The sequence below is a fragment of the Aythya fuligula genome, chromosome 2 (assembly GCF_009819795.1).
Source record: "Aythya fuligula isolate bAytFul2 chromosome 2, bAytFul2.pri, whole genome shotgun sequence".
In the NCBI taxonomy this organism is placed as follows: Eukaryota; Metazoa; Chordata; class Aves; order Anseriformes; family Anatidae; genus Aythya; species Aythya fuligula.
Window position 1 is genome coordinate 158,427,442 of NC_045560.1, and position 25,353 is coordinate 158,452,794.

Here is a 25,353-nt window from a genome sequence, read left to right on the forward strand (position 1 = left end):
TGCTCGATGTTGAGTGCTGAAAAATGATTTTTTTTCCCCCCGATTTGCGAGGCTGGGAGGCAGCTGGGGTAAAGGATGGCGGCAGGAGGTGTCCTGCATCCACGGGGACCGTGCAGCCGCTGGAAGGCGCCCAAATCCCGAAGCAATGGGATGCGGGGAAGATGGGAGAGCACGGCAAAAGCTCGCGAACGATTTTCCAAATTCCTCCATCAAAGCCTCGCCAGAGAGCTGGCTGTTGTAGGGATGCCTCCTCTCCAAATCCAGGCTAACGAGAGGGCTGCAATTAGCAGGAGAGCCGCGCTTCGTCAGCCTCCCAGCTACTCAGACGGGAGCGGCGGGGAGCGAAGGGGATGCTCGGGGCGCCGCGGCGCATCCCGGCACCTCCCTGCCCACGCACGGCCCAGGTGGAGAAATTCCTGCCCTTCTCCCCCAAATCCCACGTGTATTTTTTTCACCCTTCCAGGATAAATATCCCTTTTTCTGCTCCCCGGTGACTTGAGGGGAGCCCGGAGGCTGAAGCTGCCTCCGGAGCAGCTTTTTTTCCTGCCGCTGAGTCAGCTCCGGAGGAACTTGGGCTGAGGGAGGCCTTTTTTTTTTTTTTCCTTTTTTTGCAAAGCCCAAGGACAAAAGCAGGGATAGAAAGGCCGGCAGCAAAGGGCTAAGCCCCAGAATTTCCAAGAAACGGGTTTTCAGATGGAAAAAAGCAGCTTGCTGGGGGGTTTTGATGGTTTCCCGAGGGGCGTCTGCAGCGCTCTCCAACTTTCTCTGCTCCTCTTCAGGTTTTTAATTTAGCTAGAAGGTGCCTGGGCAGGAGGGGGCCCTCTCCTGCCACCTAATATCAAGTTTTTATCCTCAAAGACAACACCAGGGCTGCCTCCCAACCCCTACAAAACACGGAGTATGGTATGTTGAACATCTGCCCTATCCTGCCAAGCTGAAGGAGATGGGATTTCATCATCTCGTCATCATCAAGGGTTCTTCCATCTCCAGCTTTCGGGTCATTAAATAATTCAGGGAGTAAATGACAGAGCTGCCGAGTGGCAGCCTGAACGAGAAGGGTCTTCAGAAATCCTAAGCAAAGTCTGAAAGCCCTGGTCTCCAGACCCTCAGTCCCAGGAGGATGAGACCCTAAAAAACGGGTAGAAAATTAATATGGAAGGAGGAAAACAAGAGAGACTTGGCAGGTCTGAACCTCGCCTGCCGATCAATCGATAAGGAAAGAGGATTGGAAACGTGCAGGCAGCGAGGTGCGGGCAGGGAGTGAATCAGAAAGGGTTTTTTTTTTCAAGTGTGGGATGAGAAAGGGCGATTCTGATTCAGACGGAGAGCCCAATTAGAAAAAAGCCACGGCGCTCATCAGCTTTACTGGAAGTTTCGAATAAATTGGCCGCTTTGCAAGAAGGGAATTAAATAAACATCAGTGGAGTTTCTTAACTCTCGGACCTTCCATCTCAGCTGGGAGCATCCAGGACCAGGAGACGGATGCCTGAAGTCAGCACATGGATAAAACAGGATGGATGAGAACAACCCAAGGCTCTCCTGCTGCGGGGACCACCCTCAAACAGCCCCAAACCCTCAGTGGTTTTGGGTCCCCAAACCCAGCACCTGCTGGTTCGGGAGGAGGAGATGGGATTGCTAAGGACTCGAGGAGAGCCGGCACGTTACCGGGAAAGCTCGCTACCTGCAGCTCGATCCATTTGGCATGAGGAAAGCAATTAGGTTAGAGGTTTGTTAATTTGGTTATGAAAGAGTTTGGAGGCTCTCTAATTAAACTGCCTGCCCGACGGGGCGTGCAGCAGCCCGGGGCTGGTGAGGAGCAGGAGAGCCGGGCGCGCACGGCAGCATCGCGCCGCTCACCGTCACGGGGGAGATCTGCTAAGTGCCAGGAGAAGATCCAGGAAGGTCCCACGAAGGTCTGAGCTCCTCCTGAGCCTTGCTGGATGATAACCACGAGATGAGCAGCAGCAGGAAGGAAGATGGGTTCTCCTGCTCGTGCTCAGCTCGCCATCGAGACCCTCTTAAATTATCCTACCGGAGCAGAAGACCCCAAAGAAAGGAGATGAGCCATTCCGTGGGGTCAAAACCTTTCCTCAGCTCTCCATCGGTCTCCTCACCTCTCCCAAATTGGTGGAGGACCCGGCCAGGTGTGTGCTTCGGTGTCCATGAGGTGTCCTGAGCCAACTCACTGTCCTCTACCCCATGTCCCCTATTAGATGATCCACCGGTTTGAGTTTCTCGTTGAGTTTCTCGCCCCTAAGCAGGGGTAGAGCAAAGATTTGGGGAGTTATTGCCCAAAGATTTGGGGAGTTGCTAGCAGGAGAGGCAGAGCCCGTTTTGGGAGGTGATCCCACCCAAACAAGACACCACAGAGGTGGCCTCAACCAAAGAAGAAGCCACAGAAGCAGACCAGATGTATGGCCACTGCCTCATCACTTCCCCATGGCCAAGGTCCTTCCAAAAAGGGGCAATGACCCCCACCAGGAAAGCCAAGACCTCTGCGCCGCCACCAGCCAGGACTCAGATCCCCAGAGAAATCCTGGAGGTAACTGGGATGGAAGAGAGAGAATTGTTTTTTTTTGGTCATTTTTTTGGCCAAAGAACTGGTTATTTATTTATTTATTTTTGGCCGAAGAAGAGCAGGTTAACGGGGAATTGCGTTCTTCAACGACCTGCCCTCAAATAATTGCTGCCTTCGGTAGCTGCAGGAGGAGCCAAGCCCTCGGTGGAAGTTCCCAAGGAATAACGGATCGATATAAGCCAGGGCATAAAAAATTGTTTCCCTGGGTAAACAAAAGGCTTCAGCTTTATCAGGAAGAAGTCCAAGTTCAGCGCTAAGGCGTGCAATAAACGTTTCATTAGCGGTGCTTTTCGGGGTTTTGCTGGCGTTGTAATAAACCTCTTTGATATCTACCTGGAGCCCTCAGGGTCCCCAGTACAGAAAGATGGGGACGTACTGGAGCGAGTGGAGGCCACCAAGAGGGTTGGACCATGAGGAGATGCTTGGGACAATGCTAAAAAGAGAGTTCCTGGTGTTTTATCCACGATAATGGATAACCAGACCCTACCAAGAGGAGAAACGACTTGGTCCTGCTGGGGTCAACACTGGCAGGATGCTGGCTCCCTGGGACAGCCCCCTGACACCCGAGCCTTCCATCACCAGCCCCAAAGATGCCTTCTGTAGGGTTTCGGGGCATTTTTTGCCACGTCAACCCAAAGGGCTGGCTCTCATCTGCCTCGTCCAGCTGCCAAAACGCAGAGATTTGGGGCAAACAGCACGCGCCAGCAGGAGAAGCGCTGAAGGTGATGCTGCAGGTGGTAGAGACCCTCCCCAAGGCATCCCACCACGAGGATTTGCATGGGGGAACCAGCCCCAAATGTGGGCTGGGAGCAGGAGGTGTTCGGACAGGGGTTCAGCCCCATGGGGTTGCAGCAGGGCGAAATAGGATCGGGATCAGCCCCGGCGGCAGCGAGCACGGCGCGGGTTCGGGCAGGGAGGGCGGCGGCGAGGATTTGTGTTCTCCAAGTGATTCCTCCAGAAGTGAAAGCTGTAAACAAAACTGGAAGCGCTGCACCTCGATGAATTCCTCCAAAGCCAAAGCGTTTTTGAGCGTGCTCAGCGGAGCCGTTAAAAAAGACTGTAGCGAGCATCTTCCATTAACGTTACGACCGTGAAATATGACAATAAAATGATAGCCGTATGGTCGCAAATTTGCAGCCCGCCGAGTTGCTAGGGGTTTATCGTCACTCAAACGTGCAGAGAGCTGTAAAATGTTTACAGAAAGGGTCGTTTGCAGCTATAAAATCCTCTTTTCTCTCCTAAACAAGGCTGAGTGGAGCCATTTACAAACCCCTGAATGTTCATCGGGGGAGAGGGGAACATCTGTTCTCTCCAGGAGTTTTCCGTGATCTTCTCGAACAAATTAACTAAAATGGGTGCTTTCTAATTAAATTAGCACTCGATTGGAATGGTTTGCATTGGTGCGCTCGCTGACAATTAGCGCGGGGAGGCCAGTTAGGCTCCGGCGCAGGCTATTTAACTGGGAGGTGAAATATGGAGGAGCCCATTACCTGCACGATGCTCGCGCTCCCTCCTGCCCCTGCCCTGAGAAGGAAACGTGACGAAGGATGGGGAGGCACCGAGAGATGTCCAGGAGCTTGTCCTGGGCACCGGGGTCTCCATCTGGGGACTCACGGTGGGTCTGTCCCCACGTGAGGACAGCATCGAGCTCAGCACCTCCTCCCTCCTTTTCCAATCCCCTTTTTATACATCCCAAGGCTGTGGACGTGCACCGAGACCCCGTTAAGATCACGGTGAGCCTAAAAAGCTGGACTTTAAAAGTCATCCCCAAACACCTGCCCCACCGGCACCTTCCCTCCTGCACGCGCCTTTCCTCCTTTCCTCCCCTATTTTCCAGTATTCAAAGGGCATTTTCTGAAATTGTGAGCGTTTAACCAAGCCATTCAGATCACTCCGTAATAGCCACCTGTCCTCCTCCTGATTTCCTACCCCACCAATTTGCGTGTCACCCTCAGGGTCTGCAAGCAGGAACTGAATATTAGCGCCGCGCCCCCCGTTATGGGCAGAGCCACCCCTCGAGGAGGGCACAGATCCCAAAACCGCATCGCAGACACCCGGAGCCACGTGAGGACCCATCCTAACCACCCAAATATACCCTCACTCCTGGCTTTATAGGTGATTTGGGCACGGTGAATCATTTAGATCCTCTAGCACCACCAGCAGCCTCATCCTGCGCCCTCCTGGGATGACCAGGATGAAACCTGTTGGTGGCCAGAGCTCCTTTTCTCTCGTTTCTGCTTATCATTTTCCCCTTTGGTCCCTCGGTGTGTTAGGATGAGCTTTTAATCACCAAACGCATCCCAGCACCGGGCAGAGGCAAACCTGGGTGCCCGATGGCTGCATCCCCCTGGCAGGGAAACTGCTTCCTCATCAGATCCTTTTACAGACATCTGCAACTCCTTCCCTGCTTTCCTTTCCTTTGGCTCCTGCTTCACCGATTCCCTCCTGTTTGTTTGTTTTTTTTTTTTTGTTTTTCGTTTTTTCACAGTCAGGTCAACCAGCTGAAACGTCTCCCCAAGTTTTACCCCAAATTTAAAATGTCAAGGCGGGAGCTGCTCGCTGTCAAGCGTACTGAGTTTTGCTCATCCTAAAACTGAATTTTTTTCGTGGAGGTCCGGAGACCACAGCCTTTTGTGGGTCCAGCAGAAGGGCAAGGCATCACCGCACCCCCCTGAGACCTCCTCCCTCCTACCTGGGTCTGCTGGGGTTATGGGAACAAGACTGGATCCGTCATTGGGTAATTTATAGGGTAAGGAGGAAGCCACCGAAGATAAAAGATGGGGACAAAATCCTATGGTGTGATTTCAGGAGCAGTGAGAGAATTAGTATCGGGGCTGCTGCCCCTGTGGGTACAGAGATGCGAGTCCCAGTCGTCATCCCAGTTTGGGCTCCCAGTAAACTGGTTTGGGGACTCATAAAACCCACCGACCCCATAAAAACACACGGGAAAAGCCACTCAATGAACCGGGGCAGTGCGGGGCAAAACCAGTGCAGAGCTTCCTACCTGGCTCGTCATCTGGCTCGTCCTCGTCCCTCTCCACTATGCAGCCCTCGTCCCCGGGGGAGGCGGAGGACAGGAGGGAGATGAAGGAGGGCAATTTTTGGAGCCGGCTGCTTGGCGAGGCGTCCGCGTCTCTCCAAAACTTCACGTCCTGCTCTGCGCCGGAGGGGCCGGGCACTTCCCCGTCATCGCAGGGCTGAGCTGGGTGGTTCCTGGCAAAATGAGAAGATTAATAATGAAAAATGAAGCACTCAGCATCGCGGGCACGGGAAGAAGCTGAGGAGAACCGCTGGGTACGCGGAGGATCCTCGGGCTCCATCCCGGGCTGCCTCTTGTCTCTGATTTCTTGCGAGCCCAGCTAACGTGACAGTCAGGCTTGCTTTGACATCTCTGGTGACGGTGCTAATAAAGGAAAAACCTCTCGGGCAGCTTTCAAACTCTTCGAGCTGGCCAGGGGCGTGCTCCCTTCCCCGTGAAGGATATGCCAGGAACCGAGCCGGGGCCGGGAACGGGCGCAGGATGCCCCGCGCTCATGCCTCCTTACCTAAAAAGAGCAAGGAGCTATTTTACACCTCATTCACACGGGGGACGTGAGCTGGGTGTCATTCCAAGGCTCTTCTGTCACTCGGGATAAGTCCAGAGCCTGTTGAGAGCTCGTCCCCTCCGCGACCATACAAGGCAGGGCTGGGATGGGGACCAGGACCCGGCTGGCACTGTGGTGGGGGGCATCTTGTAGGGTCCCCCGTGCCGTCCCAAATCCACCCCATCCTGCTGCGGAGGGGCGAAGCAGGCAAGCTGCTCTTTCCTCCTCCTGCCAACCAGGACTTTTAGACAAGTTGGGGGGCTTTTAAAACCCACGTTTCAGCTGGGTTTTAATTTTTGGTATGCTTAAAGCGGGTGACAGTGACGGTGATGGGTAGGGCGAGACCTGCCCATGGGCTGCGAGGAATTAGCACCACCCCGGCCCTCTTCTTGCCCCCGTTCTGTCGGATGGGTTTTCTGCAGTGGATTCACCACCAAAGCTCCTCCATCTCCAAGAGGAAGGGCTGCAGAAACCCCAGAGGCCACGGACATATCCCCAAACCTTCTGCTCCTTTCCTACCTGCCCGTCTCCTCGCAGAGCCGCCGGCACTTGGAGGGGGGATCAGCGCTGTCCCCTCGGGGCTGACGTTTCTTCCGCGGGTGCAGCAGCTTGCAGCGGGCGCCCTGGGGGCAGACGCCCTTCTTGGCGAAGTCCGGGCAAACCAGGGTGTGCTTCTTCTTGCACTGCCAGGGAAAAGAAAAAGAGGGAGATGTTAAGAAGTGTGGCGACGGCTCCCTCCCGAAATCCTCACAAGGAGAGGGAAATCCGCAGGACTCCCTGGGATTTGGGGACTTTTTGGGCACTTTTTGGCAGTGGGAAATGATTGAAGAGATGCTGGCAGGGCAGACAAGGCAGCTCTGGATGTGATTTAATCCCCGAGACATCCAGCTCCTTTTTTCTCTGCGTGGCTCCTGTCTCACCTGAACGCCCGCACTGCAAAACCTCCTCGCTCCCGGGCGGCGCAGACGCCAAAATTTTGCCTGGGTTTGGGGGAAAAGCAGACAAATCCACGGGTAGAGAAACACGGCGAAGGGTTGCGGGGCGAAATCATGGATCACAGGGCTCCTGCCCTTTGAATACCCTCAAAGTGAAGCCGTTTGGGACCAGCCCCCTGCGGTGACCTCGGGGACGTGGCGGCAGCCCCGCTGAGCCGCCGGAGCGGTGGCAGACCGAGGGGTCCCCGCTCAAAAGGGCAGCGGGGTCGGCAGCTCGGCGGCCCCAAGGGAACACCGACGTCGGTGGCGGAGCGAGGAGCTCGTCTGCTGGAGGCCGGGGAGGTCACCAACGCGGCAGGAGGGCTGGGATCTGGACAGACACACGGACAGCGGCTCTGCGGGGGTGGAAGAATCGAGGAAAAGCCCAGCAGGGATCAAGCCAGACGTGGAAAATTCATAGAAACATCTCCCTGCGCTCCCCTCCTCTATTTCTATGAGCTGCCAGGAGGTTGCAGCAAGTAAATCGCTAACCCAATGCGTAATCCGAAAGTTGAGCTTCTTCAAATAGTGCCCAGAGTTTAGCACTGCTCTATTTTTTTAAATAAAATCCTATTTTTGCCCATGGATGGGTGCTGGAGAAGCACACAACTGGGCAAAATCCGCTCTGTGCTTGGTGCCAGCTCTCAGGAGCTGGTAGGGTCATTAAATCTTATCTTTTGAGCGCCATGCAAGAGTGAGTGCATGAAAATCACCTCCTCCAGCACCCAAAGCTTCTCTCGCCCTGGTTAAGCAGCCAATATCTCAGCAAATCGAGAAAACATGCGCTAAAATTGAGGGAATTTTGGGAAAACAGCTCTCCTTTTCTCCCTGCCTTCCTCCCAACTTGCAGTGCTGCAAAAACCTCCGGCTGCCGAAGTTGTGGACCACCAGCAAGTGCTTGGAAAAGGCACCAAGAGGACAGCTTTCGGGTCGTTTTTTCCCAAAATGTTAGGATCTGGAGAGCAAACCCCTCAACCCGGGTGACGTCCAACGCAAAACCAGACGTGGGAAGGAGAAGGGCAGCGAAAAGGAGCCCTCGCCTCAAAGGGCCGCGTGGATGCACTTGGCACTGCTGCCCCTACACCGAGGGATGATGGAGAACACCACAGATTTGGGAAAAAGCCAGGAAACGTGGCTGTTTCATCCCGTATCAGCTTGGAGGGGCCAAGGGACAGTGCCACGTGCGTCGCCATCCCCGTTAACACCTTGCGGTGGGAGCGGGAGCATCCCCAGCTGGTCGCTGGCTCCCCGGCGAAGGCAGACTTAATATTAAGAAAACAAACCGCCCGCGACTAATTCGGGGCCCCGGCTCGGTTTTCTAATGACTTTTCCTCGCTGCTCTCCGTGCCAAACACGCTTGGCCCTCCTCTCATGGGGCTGCAGGGAATTGCGTGCAGCTCGCGGGGTCCTGGGGAAGCAGCTCCTCGGCTCCAGGCTCAAAAGAGAGAGTGGAAAAGCCCCCTCTATTTATTTATGGGAGGGAAGGGGGAGCTCTCTTCCTCATGCCCCCCCGTGCCCTAAAGGCAGGCGAAGGCGAGGGTTGGGGTTACTGTAAAGCTGCTCGCCGCGTGTCGGCCGGGGTGAAGCAGCGCTGGGGCTGCGGGGTGGCAGGAGCCACCCGATCCCTTCCACCTGTCGGGGCGGCTAATTATACCCCGCGGGACCCCCGCCAACGGGCAGGTTGGGCCATAAAAAGCGAAAAAGCATCTGGCTCCTTTCTCCAGGCAAGAGAAAACCCGGAGCACCCCCCCCAAAACGCCCCCGGGGAGAAAGCCGGCGGCTGCATCGGGCGCCCGGGTGATGCCACCACGGTGGGGACACCCCATGGAGCGGGGTCACCCCATGGAAATGGGATGGGGACGAGCCCCGGGGGGTGCTTCTGGTGTTCCAACCCCTTCTACCATCTCCCTGTTCTGGGGTTTCCCCTGCAGCCTGCAGCAGCGGTGCCCAACCATGGCACGGTGCCCGCTGGCAGCCCCGCGGCCGGGACTCCTCCCTGGCTGCCAGGGAGCCCTGGGTGAAATTTGAGGTGCTGCTCAGCACCCAAAAAGCCTTAAATGGCCCCCGGCCCCATCACACAGCGGGAAGGGGTCAGGCAACAAGGGTTATCTGCAGAGCGCTGCCTTCTTTAGCCTGGACCTGGCAAAGGAGGAGGCAGCAACTGGCAGGGCTGGTGGAAGAGCCTCGCTCAGCCCCGGGAATGCCGTTAATGAACATTTTCCATCACCGCCCTTGGCAGGAGGTTGGGGAGGGAGGGAGGAAGGTGAAGCTGGGTTACTGGGCCGACCGGCGAGCTCCCGCTGACCCCACGGGGGGAGCAGTGGTCCCGTCCAGCTTGGCATTCCCGGCTCCGCTCCACCAGCGGGGCCCTGCCCAGGTTGAACTTCTCACATATCTCCGGGCTCGTCTCGCGCCCTCCGCTCCAGCCCTTCTGCTCCGGTGCCAGGGGACAGCAGGTGACACGGGGAACGGCGGCTGGGCAAGAGAGCAAACCCCTGGTGCATCCTTGCCCTGCTCTTTCCATCTCCTTGTGCTCGCATCCTTCTCTCCGGAGACAAGAGAGTGCGGCTCCTCGCCTGCTGTGCCAGCAGGGAATTCCCCTCCTGGGGAAAAGGGAGCCTCGAAAGCCCAAACTGAGCCCCAAAAGCCAAGCATCTCGCTCTGCTGGAGCTGTTAGATCTCCAGGGTGCAGGATTAACAGGCTGGATCGATGTCAGGCTGCCTTCATGCACCTCTTACCCGCGACTTCTCGCTGGAGGTGGCGGGGCTGCTTTCCGACGCCGCTCCGAGCTGACAGCCTGTAAACAGCTTTTTTTGATGGCTTTTTTTTTTTCTTTTTTATAACTGGCTGCAGATGGAAGCAGCCTTAAAAATTCCAGCTCCCCGGCGTTAAAACCTGGAGGACAATGCAGCCGGAGCATCATGTGTGAGGGGGAATAATAACGGGGGAAATTTAGCCAACGCATGGAGCGGTGCTTGCGCCTTTTTGTCTCCAAGCTGCAAAGAGCCCAAACCAAGGGTTTTTGATGCTGTTTTATCGTTTCTTCCCGGCAGGAAAAGGCTGGCGGGGAAGCAAGGAAGTCCTAGAGATGGCTGCTCTCTAGGATTTTGGTCTATCTGCTCCCCAGGACCTACAACAATATGAACAGGACTGTGGACATCGGTCGCTAACATCCATCCAGGCACAGCACGAAGAGGTGCTCAGAGGGACACCCATCCTAAAGCCAAGCTGCTGTGGTGCTGGCAGGAGTAAAAGTACCTCCGGAGCAAGAATGGGATGGCATCTCTGAAATCACAGTGATTTAAGAGGCAGCAAAACAGCTGGGATGGATTGAAGGGGTGAGGAAAAGACCTGTCCCTGCAGCGTGCGCCGTCCTGGCATGGTCCAGCCTAGATATAAATGACCTAAGGGCTGGGTTTTGTCCCACATCCCTTCTCCCCAACCCCATTATGGCTCCCTCTCCATCATTATTGACTTTTTCTTCTTGTCTTACTCCTTCCTGGTTTGGAGGCGCTGTTTTGCTGGTGCAAAATAAAATGCACGTGGCATTTTGGGCTCAGCGAGCATCTGCAGGGCCGGCTGTCCTGCAGCATCTTCCCCCTTGCTGCCACCACTCCCCGACGCTTTCTCCTCTGCGTCTGCTCAGGCTTGCCCAGTGCAGGGACTTTTTCAGCAGACAGGTCCTGTTACCGGCCAGATCCCTCCTTCTGCCAAAGCCCAAACTGGAAACGCCACGAATGAAAGAACTGTGAAACGTGCGAAGGGAAGAATTCACGCAAGGAAGTTGAAAAGCTGCAAAATTCCCCTCCTGGAGCAGCCAGCAGCAGCGTCGCGGTCCTAGTTAACGTCAGGCAGGAGATCTGGAAGCAGAGCATGAGCTGGCAGGAGCTGAGATCAGGGAGGCAAAGCATCACGGGATCCGTCAGCAGAAGCCGACACTTGAGCTCGTGGTTTCCAAGCCAATGGCCCTTGTTTTGGAAAAACTATTTTTTTTGGAAAAAAAAAAAAAAAAAAAAAAAAAGGAAGGAAGAGCTTGAAATCTGCAGCCACTCGATGCCCCAGGAGTTCGGTGACACCGCTCGAAGGGTGACAACAGCACTTGACAAACTGCCCCACGAAGCACCGCAGCCCGGAGCTGCCGTTTGTGCCGCGGCCCTTGGCAGGCTCCGTGTAATTGGAATTTTCCATGTAGCAAAATGATGTCAAAGAGCAGTTAACCTCCCCAGCGTGAGTGCACGCGACAGCTCCGAGCAGGAGCCCAAGTACTGTAATTGAGCATTTCCAATGCTTTTTCTTTTTTTTTTAAATTTAATTCTCTCTCTTCCCTCGGGAATTGCTGCCGGCCGGTCCCACCGCTTGCTCCCAGCTCCCTGCTCGGAGCCACAACAAGCAGAGGTTGGATTTTCCAGGCTTGGCTTTTGTCCGAGTCCTGGATCAACCTGAAGGACAGCCACGTGTCTCTGATGATGCTTTCTGACATTATACGCCCAAATATAAATAAAAATAACCGAGCGAGCCTGGAGGATAGAGGAAAACCGACCAGCCACAGCAAGCACCTTGGCCCTACTCCAACCCCAAAGCAGCAAGGGCTGGTAGAGACATGGTGAAAGTGAAGCCATGGATGTAAGGAGCAAGGGGAATCCCAGCTGAAGAGCAAAGACCTGCAAAGACCAGCAAGGACACCCACGTGGGAATGCCTTCAGCATTTAATTATTTCCTCACTGCTTTGCTGAGCTTGTTCAGGAATGCCATTTCCATCAAAGCCCCCTGATAACTTCATCCTTTGCATCTCAAAGTCACAATGGAACTGGTTTCATACAGAGAACCTATCAATGTTTGACATGGAGAGCCCCTAACCCCTTCATTACCAACCCCAAATCTTTACTGTTAGGGACGTAGCAAGCCAGAAACCCACCGTACATCCCCTACAACGGGGTCTGCATCATGAGCAGCCTTTCAGGTGGCCCGAGGAAACAGCTCACAGGACACAGAGATCATCCGACAGCAGAGAACAAGTGGGAGCAAAGGGGAACCCCAATGCAGGAAGCAAAGACGACATCTGCCCCGCTTTGTGTCCGCCTCTACAGAAGTTCAGGCTGAAATCAAGAACTCTCTGCCTCGTCAGTAGATTCCCAGCCGGTAGCAGTGATTCAGTGACTGCTTGCCCCCAGACTTCCTAATTTTCATGTTTTGTGATGCATCTTCTTCTACAAAGATATTAAAGCGCGAGAGAAAAAAAATTGCAGGCCGATATTTATCTAGGCACTATTATCAACTAGCCCGGGCTATTAAGCAGTTCGAGTTTGCCCTGATAAGCAACATCTTTAATGTAAGCATCTGAGTGCCGTTGGAGATACTACAGTTAAATTAAAGTCGCAATAAGAGCCCTCATTATGCCATTACAGAGTACGGTAAATAAGATGCAACTGGAAACCCACAAAGATTTCTGCACAGATACGTGGGTAGGATGGGGCCGGGAAGAAACCTGATTAGTTTTAAAGCTCCGCTGCAGGTTACGAAGCTTTTTGAAGAGAAAGCTGCCATCACCAGCATTCAGGTTTATCACTTTATCAGTAGCACAGCCCTCGGTGCTGTTTTAATTTCAGCCAAGAATGCTCTGGTGTGCAAAGAGAAGCTACCGACTTCAGGCTGAAGTCCGGCGAGTGTGGATCACCCCGGGCATTTCTCTCCTGCAAGCTCAGCACATCCCAGTGCAGAGCTAAGGAATAGTCCTGGGTCTCTGTCCTGGCACAGTTCTGGCACGAAACACTTCCCCAAATTGCTGTTTAGCCTGTCCAGGCAGCTCAGCAGGGTCTTAAACTGCAGAACAGTTTGTGGGCACAGAATGATGGAGGTTGGAGGCGCCTCAGGGCCATCAGGTCAACCCACACCACAGTAGGGGCCTACAGCAGGGTGCCCAGCCCTGAGGCCTGGTGGGTTTGGGAAGCCCCCATAGAGGAGTCCCCAGCTCTTGGTCTAGGGGGTCCAGTGCTGCTGGGGGCCATGGGGAGCCTCCCAGGCTCCAGGCTGGGCCCGTGGACTCCGCTGATGGCCCCGGGCCCTCCTAAGTAAAGCCTGGCCCCGGCCTCTCACACCTCACTGCAGGGACGCAGGGACGTGGGGGAGCTCCCTCAGTGCCTCCTCCTCTCCAGGCCAAGCAGCTCCAGCTCTCAGGGTCTCTCCTCATGGCAGGGGGGCTCTAGGCTGTCCCAGCACCACGTACCAGAAGATATTTGTGTGTTTTGGGCCTACACTTCTAGAGGAGAGGAGTTTTCCGCCTCTCCCACAAGGACTCCCCATCCCCAGCGAGGCACCCATGTCCTTGCCTTCTTGAATCGAGCCTGGCTTCTGCTTGTGATCTTAAGAGCAGACACATTCACCATCATTACTAAACCTAACCTTTTTTTATTTCCCCCCCCCAATAAAGAATTTACTTACTAATCAGTTTGTTGACTGAAAATTCCTGCTACACATCACAGGAGAAAAAAAAAAACAAACACCACACAACAAATTAAATGGGCAACTGTAGCACGCAGAAAACATCTGTCAACCGAAGCCAAAATTAAAGATAAATGAAATGAAGTTGCCTTTGCAGATGATTTTCATACAGCTGCAGCGGACTATAAAAGAGCAATCAAAGGCAGCGCTGCCTCTCAGCTAATTCTGAACAATGGGAGAAGGGGAACTGCAAACCTCCTGTGGGACCCCAAAGAGGGGGCTGGAGAAATCTGTGGTGCTGTGTGGGCAGGCCAGCAAGCACCAAAAATTGGCTGGAAGGTTTTGGTCCACTCAGCATGCCACGAACTCACAGCTGGAACAGGCAAATACGTGGCTGCTGTCTACAGATATGCCTAAAATATCACTAAAAGGTTGGGTGAACATCCTCGAGGTGATCCAGGTCAAAATGAAGGTGAGGAAGCTAAAAATGGGTGAGAAATGGAGGTAAAATCAGAAAACTGTCACCAGTGAAAAGGGAAAAAGGATGAACCAAGAGCACAAGGAGGGCAGCAGTCCAGAGGCTCTTGGACTTGACCTGGGATGAAAACTCAAAGCTCCGAGCCAAGAGTTGGACTTAGTGATCCTCATGGGTCCCTTCCAACTCAGGATATTCTGTGATTCTATGAAAATTAACACTGTAAGACACGGCCCTTGGTGAACATGAGCAAGCCTGTAGAGGACTTGTAGCCTCAAAAACCAGCCCTCGTGCACCCCATGCAAAGCAAAAGGAGGGGGCAAAACACCCTGAGAGCTGTTTCATGCACGTAAACAGCATTTCTGTAGCTAGGACTTGGCGTTTCTACCACCTGTCCTCCAGCTGAGCCCCAAACAGCTGCACACGAGTCAGAGATAAATTTCCGTCTTCAATGTCTCTTTCCCTCGCACGAGGGAGAGAAGGGGAAGAGAGGTTTCCGAGATGCTTTAATGCGACACCTCCTCACCGCTCCCTCCCCTGTTACAAGTGTAGAAAATGGATCAGCTCTTTAGAAGAAGCAATTTGCCGATGTCCAGACTCCTAAACATCCAACCTCTGTGAACGCAGGCAGTTAATCTGTTTGAGGTTTGATTCTTCTAATAGGAGCCCAAGTCAGTTTTATACTCAGTGCTGAATGTGTTCAGTGATGAGGTACGGAGCAGGGCAGCTGGGATCAGCAAAGCCATCCTCGCTTGGGTAGTCCTTAAAGATTTGATCAAGGTGGAAGAGAAACGGGAGATGTCCCTGAGCAGCTGAATAGTGGAAGCCTTTCTCCTCTTCCTCCCCCCAATCCTTTGACCAGCTCACCCGATTTACTGATTTAGTGTTGATGAACACCCCGTTGCCTCCTGGTCATGATGAGAGGTCCATCAATCACATCACTGTTCCCCTCTGCTCAGGTCCAGCCTCATCTTGCACGCATACAAGGTCCTGCTCTTCCCTAGCCAGCGCATCCTGCCACCAGCAGCTCCCTCTGAATCAAAGGGGACTGGAAATTGGAAGCAGCTCTGATAGGATCATAAAAGAAATAAGATGGAGGTACGGCCAAAATTGAGAAAATTTGGGATGGCTCAAAGCTTAGCCTTCCCCGTACCCCTCCCCATGCTCACACCGAGTGGAGAGGTTTTATATTAAGGCTTCTTGCACTTCAAACAGCCCCCCTGGTAGCTGGGCATGGAGGAGCTTCTCAGCTTGATTGGGTCTAATTCAGCATAACAGCATCAGGGAGTTCGGAGACGAGCGCTTCAAGCCAGGAAATCTGCTCCTGCTGTGGCTGGTTCTCTCCAGGCATCAGCAGCAGGGCGATTTGAAAGAAAAACCATCTGAATTTGAAGCCTTTTTTTTTTTTTAAAAAAAAGTTAGTCTGTCCCAAACTAACAGCATAAGCCAAATAATCCACACGGGAAGCAGCTGCTTAAAGTCTCACGGAGTATTTGAAGGGCCTCCAAGAGAGAAGAAAACCTTCGTTTGCTCACAGATGAGATGCCGATGACCCAAAGGTACACATTTTCTACCCAGAAAAGTGATCTAGAAACACAGATGGAGGATATGGCCCCTCTCAGTCCTAGCACATCTGGATGGGAAAAGGAAGGCTGGGAGGAAGCTTTCCTGGTCACCAGCCCCAGTGCTCTCCTCTGCAACCCCCATCGCACCCAAAACCTCTCCCAGATCCACCGTGGCCCTGGCCAGGACCAGCTTTGAAGCGATGACAAGAAGGAGCAGCCTGGGGCTTTGGGATTTCCACAGCCAGAAGATATTTAACAATTCTTTTTTGACAAAATTTTTAACAATGCTTTTTATTTTTTTCATCCAGGGCTGATTTGTCCGCGTGCTTCTCTGAAATAGTAGCTCCAAGCCCTGAAGGAAGCAGCTCCTGTCCCACCGCCAGCCCTGACACGGTAGCAGGGACCTGGAGGAATGGCACAGCCTCGGGGACAAAGAGCCCAACCCAGCTTAAGAGCAAAATGGAGAAGAAAAATTATTCTGAAAGGGTTTGTACATAGCTTAAGAACTTCCTGGGAGTCTTATTCCTACAGCCAAGAAGCTTCTGCCATGAAGCACCTCCGAGTGCTTTGCTGTCGCCGAGTCTCCCAGTGATGCTGGAAGAAGAGAAACGTCTGATGGCTATTTCGAGGGGAAAAATCACTATTTTAGCAAATCACTACGCCAGCAAATGATACAAAGCAGCTAAATATGCGATATGAGGTGTTAACGTCACCCTTCTGTGCTCTGTGCAAGGGGAGCAAGAATGCCAGGCGGCTCTCTCCATCCCAAACCAAGCACTGGATAATTAAAAGAAAACCCCCAAGATGTGAAATTGGCAGCCGCCCATCATACAGCTAAGGTGGCTTTTCCTAAAGCTCGGTAACGTGTTAAATTTAACGTGTCAGATCCATGAAATGAGAAAAAAAAAATACAAACTTTAGAGGGAACCCGTTAAACTTCCACCAGAAAAGGAGGAAAGAACCAACCTGACGCATCACCGGATGGGAGAAACACCAACAGGAACAAACTGTCCCCTAAGAAAAAGTCCCCGAAATGGAGTTTTTTCTGCAGAAAATGAAGCAGCTGCCGTGGTGGAAACCAAGACGCTCCACCTGGGGGCGAGAAATGATTTTCCCCACGGAAGCGGCACTTCCACGGGTAGCTGCCCCTACGAGCGGGATTACTGCGGGTATTTTAGGTGGATTTGAGGTCTCTCCCAGCCGAAACACGCTCCCCAAAAGGTTTTAGGGGATGGCTGGGCAGCCCCAGTGCAGGTCAGGGATGAGCATCCCGGCTGATGGCTCGGCCAGGAGGGACTGGGGCCGGCAGAGCTCCCGGCCCCCGCTTTCCCCCTGATTTATTCCACTACATTTCCCCCCGCGTTTTCACAGCGGCCTCGTTGTTTAATCTCCCCGTGCCTTACTGCTTAACAGCTCCCACAGGGGAACAATTTACCCACAGGCTTCAAAGCAGCTGATGGAAACAATCCGAAGATAGGTATTTAATGCAGCACGTTTGCTAATGTACGCCATGGGGGAAAAGCTTATTTAATACCGACCGATTTTACGGAGGCAGCAGTTACAGGGCACCGGGCTGGCTCACTTGCCTTTGCTGCGACACGCTGCGAGGGCTGGAGAACACCGACGATGCTGGGAAGCTGCACCAAAACCCACCCAAGCCACGATTCTTCCAAATACGGTAAAATTTCCCCCAAAAAGTCAAGCTTGGCTTCTTTACGGCAAATCGCAAGCTGCCTGCTCCGCTCCACCAGGACTGAGACAAGCACTTGCTGTCGCTCCTGGGTGCAAGCCCTCCGCCGTGCAATTAAATATTAAAGCAGGAGAGCGATGTGCAGGGCACATCATCACCTTTCCAAGTGGTTTTGCATTGCGTATTATTTCGGGAGCCGGCGTGGGCACGGCCAGGGGAGCAGCCTGGCAGAGAAATCGCCTCTCGGACAACCTTGTACCCTACCAGGCCAAAGGATCCCTTCGGCACCTGGAGCAAAACCTGACAGGGAAAATGAATTTAGGGAAATTAGTAATGCACGGTGGATAACTGCTAACGTGTTGTCACCGGTGGCACCGAGCAGGAGCGTCCACCCGGACCCCCTGCTCCACTGCCAACTGCTGTTGGGCTTCAATAACTTATCCGGGGAGCTGTGAAAATGTAAATCTTTTTGGGGAACCTGATTAGTTTTTACAATGGAGCAGCTCGTTAAAACAGCTCATTTTAATGACGAAAACTTGGTATGATGGCAAGCACCACGGCACGGCCGTCATCAGAAAACCCTGGGGAGCACCTGCAAGCGGCCCCATTTCTCCTTCCCTCTCTCCCCACTTCCCCCTTGGGCTTCCTCTGGTGCAGGTGACCGGCCCAGGAGGATGAGCTTCACCCAACGGGACCGTTTTGTGGTGCTGGGGAAGGTTTGGTCCCTTTAGGAAGCTGTAGATCCACGTGCGTGCACGCACCCTGGAGCAGCTTCCCGACCCGCAAGCCAGGAATGGGGAAGGATGCTGGAAATTGAGGTGCTCTGCTACCAGCAATCTCCTGTAAACAATTGACTTTGGGTGTTAAAATCCCTTAATTAAGGACGTGGCCACGCACTCGTATAGGAGCTGTCCCCTCCGTATGGGCACAAGGACCCTTTACGGTCTGTGTCCCCCAAAAAGGGATTTGGGAATGCAAAATCAAAGCATTTCGCACTTATTCTGAGCTCCTGATGAAGGCAGAGCAGGCCAGGCTCACGGAACAACCTTTTTTTTTTGTACGAAAAGTGTGCACAGAGTTCGAGCTCACGGGATGGGCAAAGCCTGATCGTCTCGGCCAGAGCATCCTGCAAGAAACTCTAGAAAACACACAAGATGTGACAGCGCCATCAATTATGAATAATAACGGGCATTTTTTATGAAGGTCTGATAAAAAAACAGCTTCTTCGGCGGAGCGCGGAGAGGAAAACCCAGCAGGCAGGAAGAGCCCAGAACAAATCAGGCACTGAAGGCCCTCGATCCCTAATTCCTGAGCATCCTCCTCCGAATTTACCCTCCGAGGACGCCGCACGGACGCCGAGCGCCTTCGCCGTCCTCGCCCTGGGCGGCTTGGGGCTGCGGGCAGGCGGCTCCCGCGGCTCCTCGGACACGGCGCCGCAGAACGAGAGCGAAGATTTACTCCTGGCCTAAATTATTCAAAAGAAAAGGGACTGCGCATCTCTAACAAGGCATCGTTTTATGAAGCAAGGTTAACATTTTTACTTGATTCAGGAGAATATTATAAACTCTCCGGGGTCCATTTGAGGACTTTCTACTTGGAGCAAAGGCACGGACTCAGCACTTTTGGTATTATTTAGAGAATAAAATTAACCCTTAATGGCCCAGGCTGGTATTTCTCCTCCCCAGTTAAATATGGCCCGCTCAGCAATTTCTCCCCATATATAATTACAGGCTGCTATCCATCATCTGTAGGAGAATGCTTTTCTGACACTCTAAAAGTGACGCGGTAAGCACTTTTCCTAATAGAATAAATATTCTAAATATCTCTTTTATATTTTCATTTAAATTGGAATATTTTAAAATAATTGTAGGGCCGCTGCCCGCGTGGCTAGTGCTGTGCTGGAGGGAGGCGGCAGGACAGCTCTGTTTTCCTTCACGGGAGATGTTTACCCTGCACCCAGTCCCCTCCGCGCGCGCCGCCGCAAGAAGTAATTAGGCAAGGACTAATTTATTAGCCTCTCCCTCCACTCTTGCTGATGTCCCGCTTTTCTTCCAGCTCTAACTTTTGGCTTTTCTTCCTCCCTTTTGCCTGCTTTTCACTCTGTTGCTGTTTTTTCCTACAGAAGGGATGGGTTTGCTTTGCCAAAGGTGTTGTCCTCGGTTGTGTCGGGGTGCTGGGACAGCTCGTGGGGCGCCTGGTGGCTCTGCACGGTGACAGGTGACAGCTCCAACAGCTTCACCTCTGCCCACCCACCCCAAAACGCCATGGCTTCGCCTTCTCTTTGGGCAAAACCACCTCCTGGGCGTCTCCTTCAAGCACCCTCATCCCATTTGGGGCTCTCCAACTCCCATATCCGCACCCAAGGATGGTGCTGAGACCTCCCAGCGCCTCGCTGGCGATACCTCTGTCAACCCGAGCTCCTGGGATGGAGAAAGAGGAGAAAAGCCCAAAGATCCGAGCTCCTGACAGCTCATCCTGGCAAATCCCCTGGTGAAAAGGAGCCCAAAAAGGTTAAAAACCTCTCCGAGCAGCCGGTCTGCAAAACCATGCTTAGGCAGACACCCACACGTATCTATGAAATTCAATAAAATAATCTCGCTCCGTTGGCCCACTGGGGCGCTTTTGGGATGGTGCCTTGCGATCCGGCAGCCTTTCTCTAACCCAAATTATTGTTTCATTAGTGGCTCGTTTATTTTTTTTTCAGCTGGAGAGCCGATTTCGAGCGGTGTTTGCAGAACTCCTGGTGTGTTCTGAGTATAAAGGCTCCAGCTCGGGGAGGAGATGTTCCCCAAATTTGTGTCTCGTCCTGCTTGCTTGCTGTTGGCTCATGGAAGAGGCTGAATTAAACCTGGACATGTCCGTGATGTTTTCCTGCACATAAATCAAATGAATCCTTGAGGTTATGGAGAGAAGAGGACGGTTTCCATCCTCTCCTAGATCAGTGCTGGGTTCATAGGGATGCTGCACAGAAAATGGTCAAAGGACGGACAGAAATCCCACCACGTGTTACAAAAAGCTCTCCACTACAGCAGAAACCATCCTCACCACGAATCTGAGTCAACCTTGTCTAAATATTCAACCTGCTGGCAAGTTTACTGGCTACCCCTCCTGAATTATGAGTGTCTGTTGTGATGGTGTCGCTGGTCTCATGAGTTTGGGATGGCACCGAGAGGAACCAAGTGAAGGCAGTCTACACCTCGCTGGTGGGACCCAGAAGAAAACCATGTGCTCTACTAACAAAGAGCCAAAAGTGGTTTATACTCGGAAGCCAAACAAATTTTTAAATGAATAGAAAACAGCAAAGATGAATTATGAAGGTCAGAAACACCCAGGAGGTACCAGGAACCTTCTCCAGTGCAGCTACAGGAGGGAGCCCATCCTCAGCAGGAGGCTAACGAGGTCTCCCCGAGAGCCAAAGCAGCACCACAAGTTTCCTCTCATCCCTTTTGTCCTCAGTCGTCTCCCCCGTGGCCCTGGAGCAAAGCATCCTAACTTAAACCACCCCGCAGTTAAAACAACCCTGGGGAGGAATTAATTGCACGACCAGCTCTCCCCCTTCCCACAAAGCGAGGGAAAAGGAGACCCTGCGGCATTTACGAGGAAGGGGGAAGATGTGAGATGTCAGATAAACCCCAAATTTCTCTTTTTTTTTGGTGCAACTGCCCCCACGTTTCTTTGGAAATCAGCAGCTCTCAGCCAGCTCCAAGCCCTGGGCTCGCTCGGGCTCCGCGTGTTTCGTACGGTGCCGTAAGCTCGGGGACGTGTTGTGTGCCAACCCTGGGTGCACATCGAGTCCCTGCAGGGCTTCGCCGCATTGATCTAAGCAGAAGAAGCCAGGGATGGGAGCCGGACTCCAGGAAACCCCCAGAAACGTACCCAGGCACAGCTGGAGGCTCACGTGCTGCAGTTACCCGAGGAAGGGCGCTCCTGGTGCTCAAGCTGAGCCACAAGAGCTCGTGCTCAGCTTTAACGGGGCCAACGTGACTGCAAACAACCATTAACCTCTCCGTTTGCTCTGTGGAAAGCCTCTCCCTTCACTTCTCATCCGTTTAACCGAGCAGTGCCTGGGGCTGGGGCTGTCTGCTCATGCACAGGGCACTAGCAAACATCGAGGATGCCTCTTGCATTTGTTCCCTTTCTATTTTGCCCTGCCTGCGAAGAAACAAAGCCGCTCTGCCCGTAAACCCTTTGGTTTTGCTCATCCCATCCAGGTGTTCGGCAGCTTCCAGCTCTACGGCTCCCTTCGGTGCCGTAGCTCGAGTGAAAAACAGCTCGAGGCTCGCCGGCACCCCGAGCAGGCGGCGCGGGTCCCTCCCGCTTCGGCAAAACCTTTTTACCTTCTCTCCCATGGGGCAATAGCCTTTGAGGAAATCCTGGCACACTTCAGCCTTCCGGGAGACGTAGACGTGGCTGTAGGGGCAGTTGCTGTTGCTGCAGATCCCCTTTAGGAAGTAGGAGCACACCGGCATCTGCAGGGGCGAGAGGACGACAAACCCGTTAGCGCTGCCCCCAAGCTCGTGGCGATCCGGATCCGTTCCGACGCCCGGCGCTGAAATAAAACCCCGTGAAATTTAAATAAATAAATAAATCTCTGCCTTTTGCCAGCTGCTGATCTCGGAGATATTTGTAGCTCTTTGAGTGGTGCCTCGCAGCACAGCTCCTCGGTGTTACCTGGGCCCTCTGGATACCGGCACCGACGCTCCCGACTAACCTTGGAGAGAGGAGAGGAGGCTCCTTGCTTGCCCACGATGCCAACCCGAGCATCCTGGGGACCAAAAACACCGGTCCCGAGGGGCGATGCGTTGCCTGTAGCTGCAGCAGCAGCTCAGGGCTTGCCCCAGCCCTGCCACCTCCTCCCCTGGGAGCTTGCCAGCACCCCAAAAGCCAAACCAGCAGCGTTTTGGTGCCCCCGCAACTCAGCACGGGGGGAAAAGTGTTTTTTTTTTTAATTTTTTGTGCGAGTTGCGTCACACCAAGGCACCCCCCAGGGCTGTGAGCGAAGGGGATCCCTGCACACCGGAGGAGGGATGCTCCAGGAGCGAGGGAAAGGAGGAGGAGAGCTCTGGCTCCTTCTGTCCCAGCACATAAATGCGTGGGGCACGGCTCCCCACCTTCAGCATCGCAACAGCCGGCGGAAAAAAAAAAACACAAAACAAGAGAGCAAGGATCCTCCTCGTCCTCCGCCTCAAACCACCAACTTCACCTTCCGCGCAGCTGCTCTAATTAAAACCAAATTACCAGCCCGCTGCAATATTTCACCGTCCTTAACTCACCGGCCGCTCGCCGACGGGCGCGGGCGCCTTGCACCGCCTCGCTTCGCCCCCGCGCCCGGCTCCTGCCTCTCGGCCCCCCTAAATGCAAAATTTACTTACTGCTCGGCGCCCTGCCGATCCCTCTGCTCGCCCGTCTCAGCCGGTTCGTGGCCCCAGACCAACATTTCCCCTTCTGCGCCAAGCGCAGGAGGAAAAGTCCCTTTCCCTGAAGGGCACGGCGGGGTTTGAACCAAATTGGCTCACTTGAGGGAAAGAGAGAGAGAGGGAGAAATGGCAGGAAGGAGGGAGGGGAGGGGGAAAGCCGCGAGAGGAAAGAAAACAAAGGGTGCTTTAAGAGAGAAGAGTTTATTTTTAATTGTCTTTTAACTGCAGGCATTAACATAAAGGACAGGGCTCTGGGGCTATCTTTTTTTGTTGGTGGTGGTGTGACCGTAAATGATTCCCTTAATGTAGTTTTTGATATAGAGCCCAAATTAGCTCTAATAAAAAGGGATAATAAAGCCAGCTCTTATACAAAAATAAACTCCTCCTAGCTGTCAAGCCTGAGCCATTATCAAGAGGAAGCAGCGCTCTCATTTCAATTAACCTTGTTTGCACCCCACTACGTCCACACAAATAACAATAACATTAATTCAAGGCACTGGTGCGGTGCGTCCATATTAGACAGCTTTGACTATGTACACGCTTTGGAGCCAGCAGCTAATGAACCCGAAACTCAACGTGAATTTCCAAATTGCTCACAACAGAGTTTTGAAGCTCTATTAGGGAGAAAAATGCTGATTCTTTTCGAGTTCCTCAAGGGGAAAAGCTGTTGTAGCAGCAGCAGGCGGCTGCCCGAGCCCTAGCCTCTCGCTAACCTTCAGTCACAAACCCGTTCATTCACTTTTTACCCGTTCCCCTAAATCATTGGGATGTGCTGGAGGCTCTGCCCCGCCGCACGGAAAGCCCCCAGCAGCGCCTCTGTGGCTGCTCCTCAGCCGAGGGCTTTGCACCAAGCCCCCCCTGGGGTAAAAATCCCCGAGCTTCAGGTTCCCCTGTCCTCCAGAAAGGTTTTTCTGCTACAGTTTTTCCACTGCTGGAGGGGCAGTTTTGCTTCCCAAGCCATCTGTGAGGCTTGGTGCCCATCTGGAGCAACGCTCTGCTCCGGGGCAGCGAGCAGAGAGCATCCCTGGAGCGGGACTGGGGCTAGGGAAGGAAAGGATTTGGCTGTTTAGGATGGGGAAAAGCTCTCTGCTGCCTCACTACTGTCACAGCTGAATCCACACAACCTCCGTGTATAAAACACGGGGATTGTCCCCGGTTCTCAGTGGGGAAACTGAGGCACGCACCGGTCGAGCACGGGTTTTGTCCTCAAATCAATAGCTTGGGGTCAGGCACCCCATCCGGGTGACTTTTCCCCTGAGGTGGGACACACGATGACAACACAAGAGCTCCCCCACTGGCACCCCGAGCACCTGGGTGCCCCCCACATCTGGAAAGAAAAACCGAGAACAAATTAACGGGGCCATCCGCAAAAACCTCGGGCACCACCGGGGAGCCCCCAGCCACCACCTCCTTGAAACTGAGCACCGGGAAGCAATAATTAACCCTATTAAAGCTCCAATTTGAATAGAGGACCTGCCTGGCATGAGGTGTGAGCGGGGAAAACGCTGCCTTCCTCTGCCGAACGCCTTCTCCCGTCTCCCTCCCCGGGTGTGTGGGTTGATAAATGAGGCTCCCAGCACCTCTGCTAGTAATCACCCGGGTTAACAGGGAGCCACGGGAGCTGAAGAGCAGAGTCGCCTCTCGCTTTGGGCAGCCGGCTCCCCGCAGCTATAAATCACCCTGAGCAGGCTGGAACTCCACGGAGGAGCTTGTTTCTCTTCCAGCTCATGCTGACGACAAGCACGGGGCAAGCGGAGAGCTCCGAAGCGCTCCAGGGGGCCTAATCCCGTGACAAATAATCCTCCTTCCCCGCCGAGCGCGACGTGCGTGGCTAGAAAACACCTGCTCCGAAATATATTTGTTTCGGAGGCACGTCAGAGGGCTGGCACCTGCCTGCTTCACACGGAGGAGAGTTGAGGTAAGAGCTCAGCCTGCGGTGACGACGCTTTGCGAGACCACGCGTGCCTGCTAAGGAGAAGGGTGAGATGGGCAGAGACCCCCGCACCTCATGGGGCCCCTTTGGTTATCTCTAACTCCCAAATCTTGCACAGGTTTTTGCCCTGGGACCAAAACCAGGCTCTAACACCTGCTGAAATGCCCCAGGAGCGCTGAACTCCGTGGTACAGATGGAAGGTGATCGCCCCGTGCCATCTGGATCAGCATTGATCCTTCAGCTCACGGGCATGGGCTTGTGTGCACACCAGTTATTGCAGTGTAAAGAAGCAGCAGCGCTTTTACAAACCATCTTACCCCAATATCCCCTCCAAATTTCTGCTATGATATGCCAACAGCCATGTAAAAAGCCAATCCCTTCGCAAGCCTTTCTTCTTTCTTGGTTTCTTTATTCCTGAAGTCTCGCTACATGTTATAGGGAAAAAAAAAACAACTTCCAACAGCCCTCCTGCCTTCTATCACTTCTCATCCCCATCCGTCCTCGTCGTGCCGTGAGTCAGGGAGTGCAGCTGTCCCCAGTCTATCTCCTCTACTTTATATACTCATGATTAAGTGACTCTGAAGAGAGAGCCATGTAAAAAACATATGGTGCTTTGTGTCTCGCTCAGAGCGACTCCGCTCACCACCGGCATAACTTATGAGCTCCTCGCCGACAACGAGCCTGCCGTATGCAGGCAG

At 53.5% G+C, this 25,353-nt stretch overlaps 1 protein-coding gene across 9 annotated transcripts in view; it reads right to left on the reverse strand.

Moving 5' to 3' along the window:
- The window catches only part of ZC3H3 (zinc finger CCCH-type containing 3), a 120,696-nt gene that overhangs the window by 4,495 nt on the left and 90,848 nt on the right, over positions 1 to 25,353 (reverse strand). For all 9 annotated transcript variants that reach the window (XM_032182927.1, XM_032182933.1, XM_032182930.1 and 6 more), the window contains 3 exons: positions 21,643 to 21,774; positions 6,682 to 6,845; positions 5,583 to 5,791 (listed from right to left, as the gene is read on the reverse strand). In XM_032182927.1, the coding sequence (XP_032038818.1) occupies positions 5,583 to 5,791; positions 6,682 to 6,845; positions 21,643 to 21,774 (505 nt within the window). The remainder of the gene's footprint in view (positions 1 to 5,582; positions 5,792 to 6,681; positions 6,846 to 21,642; positions 21,775 to 25,353) is intronic.